Source organism: Amblyomma americanum, chromosome 6, assembly GCF_052857255.1.
Source record: "Amblyomma americanum isolate KBUSLIRL-KWMA chromosome 6, ASM5285725v1, whole genome shotgun sequence".
In the NCBI taxonomy this organism is placed as follows: Eukaryota; Metazoa; Arthropoda; class Arachnida; order Ixodida; family Ixodidae; genus Amblyomma; species Amblyomma americanum.
The window spans coordinates 100,391,194-100,401,448 of NC_135502.1; the positions used below are offsets into that span (position 1 = coordinate 100,391,194).

A 10,255-nucleotide genomic window follows, 5' to 3' on the forward strand; every position below is an offset into this window, starting at 1 on the left:
GTTTGTAGTGGTGGTACTGATCGTAGTGGAACATTTATGAGTGTTATAATTTTAGCTATGAGATAATTTTAGAAGCAGTGAGAAAATGGCAAGAAAAGATAACAGGTGTAAAAAAGGTACTCATATATGTCTAAAAACCTCTTCTGTAGGACAAGTTTTTCAAGAATACTAGCGTGGAAAAAAATGCTTGCCGCATTTTCAGTAGGCAATTTGAGGATCAACAGGCAAAAAGATGTTAACACTTGTGGATTGGGCCAGAGCCACTGTTTTGCTTAGTGGTGGATAGGTGGCCCAAAGGTAAACACGTGGGAAGCTGGAAGCCACTTGAAAAAATCTAGTAGAACACAGCGGTGGCACAGTAATTTGAAAGTCAGCCTCGCATGCGGGAGGTGAGGGATCCGATCCTGAGTGCCACCAGGCGCCGCTGTTGATACAATGGGACGACATTCTTAGAAATGGGTGTTCGACTCTACGTAGCTAAAAAAAACATCGTGTCAATGCAGCCTTCGGTTAAAACTGCCCTTCTCCCAATAAAGTTCCACATCCATCATTAATACCACGAATAATCCAGAGTTTTATTCATTACAGTGTTGCATGTCATGGTTTGTATCAAAGGCTAAGAACAACAACTTGATTTGGGCTTGAAGCAGAGATTTTGACAATATAGCTATTAGCGTATTTGTGCCCCACATCATCCGGTTAGAAATCACACTTGTCAGGGTCGTACACCTGGTACTTCGGAGAGGAGCCGCAGTTCTCGTCGTAGATGAACTCGCAGCAGGCGTTTGGCTCTTGCAATGTTCCAAGTTTGCGCCACAGGGAACATCCATAGCCTGTTCAATTTAGTCGGAACAGAAAGGGAAGCATCAGTAAGTCAGTGATTAGGAGTAAACAGGAATGATTTGAGGAAAGAACTTGATTTCTGTGCAAGATTAAGAGTTGACATATTATTCTGGTCAAGCAGCTAGTTTTCAGTAAATCTAGATTCTGGGAGAAATTCTGGGCGAAATGTTCGGGGTGAGCTCTTTAGGAATGTGAAAAATGATGACTTTCTTATTTGCACCAAGATGAGAACGTAGAGAAGAAATGCGAATTTATTACACCGTCACGTCCCATACCTCCTCTAACCTAAGTTTTGGCGAAGAAATGCGAATTTATTACACCGTCACGTCCCATACCTCCTCTAACCTAAGTTTTGGCGTGATACCTTGAGTCGCTGTGATAGACAGTTATGCCGAAATATTCGGGACCCCCGTAGAGCGTACTCTGTATGAAACCAGTTATTTTTTTTACGCTGTTCGCCACCCCTGATTTTGCGGATACATTTACTCCGACTCTCCGATCAAAATCATGCAACCACTTAAGCGTCGTTGTAGGGGCTTGCAGCAATGGAAAGCACCCCGCACTAATCAATAGGAAAAAACAAATGCGTTGGCATAAATCCTTCATGTACATGCCTCCTGTCAACTCAATGCCTTAGCCAGTATTTTAACGTTCGGTAGACTTCTGCATCACGCGAGGGAAATGTGAAAAAGCCTTTCTATCCACTGCTGCAAAGCAAGTCTAGTGCCAAGTGCAAATAACAGTTTAGTGACCAATATGGCCACGCGCGGGGAGCCCTTATTGCAAAGCTCTACAAGCTTGGCGGAAACTCCTGTCATGTTTTTGTCCTCAGCAACAGTAAACTTAAGCAGTGGTCATTTAATCCGAAAAATCATGTCCTGAAAGCTGCCTTGCATTCTGCTTTAGTTTGCTTCCGAGCAGTGTGACGTACTCTCTGCAGTTACACTAGTCCATTGGAAATTTAGCATAGCGCGATCAGCGCCCGCAGCCACGATGTAAAAATCTTGTAGACAGGCTAGATAGCGTGTGTTCGTACTTCCGCTGTGCGCCATTGCGCATGCGTAGATCTTCCTGAGGGCGCTAGATGGCGTCAGGAAACGACCACCAGTGAGCACGCGTGCAATGTGTGCGTACACTTGGTGGGGCGTGGTGGCGGCCGCGGAGCTTGATATGTTGAATCACTCTACCACATTTGTTGCGATATGAGATCAAATAAGATTATGCGCTGCTGAACAAAAACAGATGATTGATTGTGCTCCCAGAATATTCACCTATGGGGATTACCGTAGTCATCTGTGGGACAGAAACGTGGAGGCTAACGGAAAGGGTTCAGCTTTAGCTGAGGACAACGCAGCGAGCGGCGGAAAGAAAAACGATAGGTGTAACGTTAAGAGAACAGAAGCGGGTGGAGTGGATGAGAGAACAAACGTGGGTTATTGACATCCTCGTCGAAATCAAGAGGAAGAAATGGGCTTGGGCAAGGCATGTATTGCGAAGGTAAGATAGCCGCTGGTTCTTAAGGTTAACGAAGTGGTTTCCAAGAGAACGAAAGCGTAGCAGGGAGCGGCAGAAAGTTAGGTGGGCGGATGGGATTAAGGAATTTGCGGGCATACTGTGGCCGCAGCTGGCAAAGGGCAGGGTTAATTGCACAGACATGGGAGATGTCTCGGTCCTGCAGTTGGCGTAGTCAGGCAGATGATGATGATGATGATGCTCCCCGAGAGGGCTTGCTAATAATAAAGAGATCATCCGGTCGACCAGCTTCTCACTCACCGTTGTCAGCGTAGCGATGACGAATCACAGCGCAGCTTGAACAGTCAACGTAGATTAAGTAATAGTCTTCGAGAGGGAAATTTTCTGAAAAAGGAAAATTGAAACCAAACTTAAGAAACCCTACTGTTCCTACGCAGCGGGTGTTTCTTCGCATATAGGAAGTAATATGTTGCACTCTTGCCGAGTCCCTTCCATATGTATTCTTTGGAATAAATATACTAGGACCTAGAGTTTAACGGGAAATTATTTTGAAACTCTATTTATGAAATTTTAATGTTAGTTTTCACTGCACTCTTAAGCAGAAACGTACACCTAGGCTTTTCTACTAAAATTAATTATTACAGTTGTAAAACTTTACCCTCTAAGCGGACGTCCTGAATTTTGAAAGTTTGAATTTTATATCTATTAACTTCGTGAATACTATCGGAAACCATTGCATGTGTCTGTATTTGTGCTGACAATTGCCTGTATTTCTTCTCTAGTTCGAGTGAAATTGAGAGGTCCAGCGCATAATGAGGCAAACGTCACTATTGACAGTTCACAAATAGGTGTTTCAGGAGTCTATACTGTAACTTTCGAATGTTAATGAGAAATCCTTATATGGATCATTGGCAACTAAACCCGGAGTGGGCACTGACCGATGCATTGGACCCAAAAATACCAGGCGACGTGATTATGATATATTAGTTGGATTACGACTGTGCGCTAACGAGTAGATCTGTCAGTAGAAATGAAGAGAAAAAGCAAGAATAAATAAAATAAATGAAAAGTATATAAAAATACTTAAGCAGGGAAAGGACTTAAGTAGTCCTAGATGCCGTTCCTAATCTTCTTTCTTTACGGTACATTGCTGATAGCTGCCCTGAATGTCATTTTCAAACGTCGTGTTGAGTATGCATGATAGTGTCCTAAAACTTTCTGCTGAAAGCTGGGAATATGACGAACATGAACATGTCTATATTCTACTTATTCTACTTTGCAGTCAGTAATCATTCGTACTGCAATGGGCGGTAAAAATCCAGACAGAAGATGAAATTGGTAAGTATGCTAGGATTGAGTAACCAAGTATAGCACCGGAGGGGATAAACTGGAGTGTAATTGGAAAGGCCTTTGTCCTGCTATTGAAAAACCTGCTTGATGATAAAGACAATGTCAACATACCGTCCAGCCCTAAGCCATCATACGCGAGCGTTGGCGCGACAGGCCTTTTAGTTGCCTAAGGCGATCACGCTTACTTTTTCTAGAGTGCATACGTTAACAGTGCAACAGGGTGCTCTCAATGTCCACATGGCCACTCTCATTTGGTTAGTGTCTGGAGATCCTTTGGACAATTTAAATGCATGCTTCACAGCAGGTTTTTGACTTTTCTTCACCGCGTCTATTGAAATCGATCAATTTGAACGATGGCGCAAAACGGTCGGTTCTGCTTTACCCGGGCCGCTTCTAGTCATGTAACGCTATCCAGTACCTTTAGAAAGAACCACATTTCTCTTTCAGATGCGGTTTTCTGTCAGCCGTATTAGGGAATATTTTTAAACATCCAGTGAATACTGTCAGCGCGGAGCGATCATGGTGAACATTGAGCCCAATGTACCATCCTCGTCTCGCACCGACCATTCTCATCAACAGCAGTGTTTTTGCGGTTGCGCAGCATCGACAGTTGAGGTTTTCGATGCAAGAGACCGCCTCGTGTTTTAAGAAGACGTTCATTCGTTTCATTTTACCTCGGAAAGAGACGACTACCTGCCCACCCCGGAATACCGACAGGTTCACGTTTCTAAATTTCTCTCCGCTGTTACCGACGAGATTCGCTGGTTTTCGAGCCTCTCTGAAGGTAGTGGAAATGTCCTGAATGATTCCGTGCACCAGCAGTGTAGCGAATTCAGTTTTCTCCGAGACGGTCAGGGATTGCAGACGGCGCTGCACTGCGGTGTAGCCCAAACTGCTTTCCCCACTCGGAATGCTTAACAAGAACAGTCCTGGAAGTGTGAATACTCGTTTCTTTTTAGTAGTGCGCAAAATGTATATTAAAAGGCTGTTTATACTCCCGTTTCCTATATATATATATATATATATATATATATGTTTCAGGGAATTTTTGTCCGAGTCTGAAACTTTGCCAAACGTCTTTTGTTTCATAAGCTAAACATATATTTCATAACCTAACAGTTATTTAAATATTTCATGATGTGGTCCAATAAAGCAGATTTTTTAAAATTTTAGGCATAGGGTTTTTTTTCCGCACACAACTCTGAAATTGCTTTCCTCCGGCAAGGAAACAGATAAGGATTGTGGCTTGAGGGACTCTTTTCATGATTTTCGCTTTCCATTGAGCACTTGCGGCTAACCTTGCACCTTTTAGTGCCTCAAGACCTAACATAGAAACTAGCGGTAGTTTACAGCAGTCCGTACTCACCGTCATCAGGGGTGAACTTCTCTATGTCCCTTCCAGTGTAACAGGGTGAAGACGTCAGCTCGACAGTCCCGCTCCTATGACACACGAAGAACTCACAATGTAGAATGCTGCTTCCTTCACTAAGATTTCAGTTAGTTGGGAGCTGATGAAAGTTGCCTGTGTTTTATGTACTAGACTATAGATTACTCATAACGCTTTTTATGACATTACTTTGCGTGCAAGGCCTTCGCGTGTTTCCTGACTTCAGCAGCACGCATTATTGTGCGGTATTGTGCTCTGAGCTAGTTGAAAGCTCTTTTATTTTATAAAACGTGCGAAAGAGTATATGCAGGCGTTCTCATTTGTAAATAAAGTCAACATAGTAGCAATGCTACGGAAACTACCGCATCGCAAATGCATTTTAAGCAAGTTTTTCTAGGAAAGAACCCTCGTAGTGAAGGTTCGTTGGGTGCTTTTTGCACGTTGTTTAGACCCATGCGAGATTTACCTGCGGCAAACGTTAATTCTAAATGTGTCGCAATCAAAAAAGCTTTTATTATCCTTAGGCTTCTTTCACGAAACAAGAGAACCAAAGCCTGTAGATATCATCTGCGCAAACGTCTACTTTATCTTTGCTTGTTTTTGTTGCTTAGGGTCATTTCGAGGTGATGAGTCAAAACACATGCTGTGCGCGCACAACAGAAAAAGCTGGTCAGGTCTCTAATCGCAAAAGTGATCTGTGTTTATTATTGATATACTTTCTATATCATACAGTCGATTAATAATCGCCCTAGGATCGGGTATATCACAATTTTTTGTTCATTCCACTTATTGGCTTAATGCCGTCGTGATTTCCGTAGAGAAATTACAATACATCTTCAATGTACAAAAAGAAACTGCTCGCGACTGGCCTTCACTGACGTCTGCAACTAGAGAAATGGTCATGGAAGTTTGAACCATGCTCCTACGGTTGCCAAATCTGTTGCATGATTATTGTTTGCACTGCGTTTTCCGACATATTGAATTGGCGGGTCGTTAGCAGCAATCAAATTTTGTACACTTAAAAATGTATTAATATAGGCAAAGGACACGTGATAAGAGAGTGCAATAAATTACGCACATTTCAGAAGTTCGATTTTTATGTCGCGTTATGCGAAGCTGAAGAAGAGGCTTAGTTCCTTCCCCGCTAAATTACGGCGGTAGTAGGAGCAGCGTATCAGAGGAGCTCCTGAAAATTAATCTGCCTTTCTGCATTTGATTTTGTAAACTTTTCTGGATAACCCTCAGGTTGACGTGGCAAGGGGGTGCCCAGTACAGTGCTCGCCGTGGCGCTGCCCGGCAGTCACACAGCGGAACGTAGAGTCTCTCATACCGCATTCCTCACAGCCAGTTTAAGCTCTCAAATGGGTTCGGTTGTTCTTTATGGTGGAGTACGTACCGATCAACAGCGCAACCGGGCCCTTGATAATGAAACTGCACAACATACTCGATCCAAGCCAGGGTGATAAGAGATTATAAAAACGCATTAAGGTCAAGAATGTGATCGAGCTGTTTTGAGCACAAAGCAAAACTCGTCGGTGAACTTCTCTAGACGCCGCGCAAACTTGCTTTTCCGTGTTCTACCGAAACTAGAAAATATGATTTTGAATTAAACTAAGCTGCTTGCTTCTGTGGCAAAGCGGCTTGGCCGAACATAGAAGTACAAATTTTAAAACGAATATCACAATTTAACTTTTTGTTTCGGAAGTGATCAAACAAAGAAAAACCGCCAGGCGCTGTTGATTTTTTTTTTTTTTGCGATCACGAATCCCTGAAAGCGAGTGAAGGCGGAGCGATAAACGTCACGTTGCTCGATGCTCTTGCGCACTTCTTGTGCGTCAACTATGATGCTTGAATAAGTGAAACTGCAGGCCTCCTGTACGGGAGTGGGTGCGCTGTGAAAATCGCGGTGAGATTGTTTTGTTAGCAGAGAAGAAAGTGGATGTCGCGTCAACGGACATTGCCGTGTTAGCTGCAGCGAACGGGGCACTTTAGACGCTGATAAAGAAAAGCCCTCGAGATATTTGTAACTGGGCTAAATTATAAGGCTGTCGACATCCTTTAATTCAACGCAGCAACACGTTTTCTAGCCACATTTTTCACTTAGTTAACCTTTACTGAGAGATAATTTTCAGTATGTTCTTTGCTATGAGCAACGTGCTCAAGCTAAAAATGCAACAGCGTTCATGAAGCCTCTCTAGTGGCCGCGGAAATTAGTTCTTGAGGCCGGTCGACACAATGGAAAAGTAAAGCAGGCCCTTAGGGTTAAAACGCTGTAACAACACTGCGGCGAAAACATGTAGTGCGAGGAAAGCGTTAGTTTGGTTTTCTCTATTTATTCTGCGCTGCAAAACTCGGTGACCTCATTTCAAATCCTCGTTCCCATAAAATGCCTTTATGACCTCCATCATAATCCAAGAGCGTAAGAGAAAAGGGGAATTCCAGAAGTTTTCACCACGAAATACGCCATACTACTGCGAACTAGACTTTGGTACGAATGCATAGTGGTTTGAGCAGTGGGAAAAAAGCAAAAAACACTGCAAACAAACAGGCGGCACGTTCCATGACGTTTAGCTCATGTCGGAAAGCGGAACTTCATTAATTTGAAAACAGCGCTTGTGCTTTCAGTGTGACCGTTTGCTTGACGGTGTTCGAACCGCCATGAAAAGAAATCGCTCTGTTGCACTGCTGTGGCAGGCCTTCCTTCTGAATGCGAAATGCTTGTGTGCTTACGTTGATCCATTTTTTCCGTAAGTAAAAACAACTGGAGTGGTGAAATTCACGTAGATTCCGTATCTCTGATACTTGAGGCACTTGGCGGAGCCACCGAAATCCGGATCGGAGTAGTAGTTCCTATACATGCAGATCCACTCGCCCAAGTCTGGGTAGCACTGAAAACATGGAAAAGAAAGGACACGACGGCTGGTATTAGGAGCGAAAAAATGTGGTATTTTTGACGTCTTTCGAAATCTGAATACGCACAATTTCTAACTTCAAAAAGGATTCCATCTTTTATTATTTTTCGTCCGAAACACATACTTTCAGCTTCGAGCTGTTGGCAAAATTGGCCTATCCTACTTTTAGCCTTCCTGGTTGGCTGAGCTGTTAGAATGACTTAGTCGAACACGAGGTCACCCCAATTCGAACTCTGAGCTAGGACAACTTGTCCTTCTACTGGGAAGCTCCTAGGGAAGCTGTATAGCTATCCTTCGTGGTGGTATGATACCGCTTGAGAATGTCAATGAGTGATTACTTTCTAATATTATTGATTTTAGAGTGAGTCCTGGTTATTTTCGTAAGGGGTGATTGTCGCTTGGACGGGTGTGTTATGTTCAGCGGATTGTTCGATAACGTTTCTGCCGACGTGAATGTAATGACGTGAACACATTGTTGAGTAATCCCTCCAAATACTTGGCTGTTGCTCTCTATAATTCAAGCTTTGCGTAGCCTTGATATTATTGTCAATTTCATTAGTAAATACGTTCTATATAACAGAATAAATGCTAACCAGTCTACAAAGATCAAGTCCTTGATATCATATCGCACAACCAAGGCTTTTCTATACATTTCCTTATCGGCGCCCACGAAATAAACGCAGGCTAGCTGGACAGCAATTCAGAATTTATTTTCATGCCGGGTGCATTTTGATTCGCCTCTCCTTAGTGAAATGCAGTTCGCACTTAAGATTAAAATGTCATGACGCCTCCTCCGATGTCATAGGCATGAGTGATGCTACTGTGATGTAGACAAAGGATCACATTAGTGCTCTCCAATTCATAACGTGGTCATGCGCCACAAGCCAAATTCCGAAGTTTTAGCGCTTCTGGACGTATACTCTTCCTTGAGCCTAGAGGGCGTCCAGATTCTTTCTCGACAAGCGTGCCCAAACAAAAGAAATGCTTAGGAGCCGAAACGCGTACCCTGCTGACGTCCTGATACTTCTGGAGGTCGCTCCGAGCCTCAAGGTAGGTCGATTCAAAACCCAGCGTTCCCAGCGGTTCTACCAGAACAGCCACAAGAGCCACAAACAAGACGTTTAGCTTTCCACCCGACATTGTGCGCTGCCTTTCAGAGCATCGTGTCCTATGAGTATTCGCGTCTTCGCTTTAAAGAGTCAGTGAACATGAATAGGCAGATGGCCTCTTCCGGACATGTCAATCACATTTAGGCAGGTGCTTGCTCCCTCAAAGTTATGGAGGGCAAGGACACAGGAAGTCACTTGTAGCGTATCGACTGATGGGCCCCAAAAGGGCAGTTTGACACTTCAGAAGGGCCACTTAAACGTTCTTTCAGCTCCAAAGGAAGTCTAAGTATAAAATAAACTATTGTGGTTAACCCACGCGTATCCAGTTTAAAAGCGTGTAGGGAGGACACTGAACTAAAGCACCTGGATGAACGCGAAGATGCTTTCTACCAGTTTTTCTCCTCTTATAGAAGTACTGCTTTCAGACCAGATGCCAAAAAATGGAAAGCGCCTAATAGAGAAAAATGCTCCAGTTTTGTATTCCTATATTTTTATCCGTTGTTTCCGGCTGTTAACGAGAGAGAGAGAAACAGAAGAATAGCAAGGCAGGCAGGTTAACTAGGCGAAGCCCAGTATGCTACCCTATACGTCAGAAGGAGAACAAAGGAAGAGGAAGAAAGGAAAGAGAGGAAGGAAGATGAGTTTTCTATGTGTTCCGGCTGTCAAGGAAACGCGGAAGATCTATGACGTAAGCTTTGGGATAACAAAGGTAGACCTTTGCGAATTGCATCTCCGAAAGAGGAAGACTACGTGGGTCGTAGTTCGGCAGTGAAACCGTAAGAGAGCCTATATTGATTCTGACCGTGCAATGTTCCCGGTTTTTTGACAGTTTGGATGCCATATTGTGGGAAGCCTCGTTTCATAATTAGTATTGTACCTCCTCTTCTTTTAACAACGGCACTGTGGAGCGCAACTGAAGCTTCAAGCAGAACACAGATATTACAGATGAAACTCGGGAACCCAGCACAGCAAATAACTAATCTTTTGCAAAGTCCTTTCCCTGACAAAAATAACAATTGTGAGCATCTATCAGGCTTATAAAAAGATTCTGTCGCAGTCCGTAGGGGAAGCCTGATTTAACGGCGACCTCTGGGGATTATTTATTACGTACGAAATTACCAGTAAACAGTTGTCTTGAACTTTTCAATCTCCAGCGTATAACCGCTAATCCAGTGTTAAAA

The 10,255-nt window shown here is 43.5% G+C and overlaps 1 protein-coding gene across 1 annotated transcript; it reads right to left on the reverse strand.

Annotated features, from left to right (window-relative positions):
* Positions 1-699: 699 nt before the first annotated feature.
* On the reverse strand, positions 700-9,105 carry LOC144095414 (uncharacterized). Its single transcript, XM_077629163.1, has 6 exons — positions 8,971-9,105; positions 7,784-7,941; positions 6,852-6,860; positions 5,033-5,103; positions 2,617-2,700; positions 700-833 (listed from the first exon to the last, which is right to left on the reverse strand). The coding sequence occupies exons 1-6, from the start codon at positions 9,103-9,105 to the stop codon at positions 700-702; spliced, it is 591 nt and encodes a 196-aa protein (XP_077485289.1).
* Positions 9,106-10,255: the final 1,150 nt, after the last annotated feature.

What these genes read in the sequence shown, in the direction of transcription:
- LOC144095414 (XM_077629163.1), bottom strand. Translation starts at nt 9,105, where the DNA reads ATGTCGGGTGGAAAGCTAAACGTCTTGTTTGTGGCTCTTGTGGCTGTT. An exon ending in GAAGTTCACCCCTGATGACG is followed by an intron (nt 2,701 to 5,032) that starts GTGAGTACGGAC and finishes TTCCTTTTTCAG; the next exon opens with AAAATTTCCCTCTCGAAGAC. An exon ending in TCATCGCTACGCTGACAACG is followed by an intron (nt 834 to 2,616) that starts GTGAGTGAGAAG and finishes TAAATTGAACAG; the next exon opens with GCTATGGATGTTCCCTGTGG.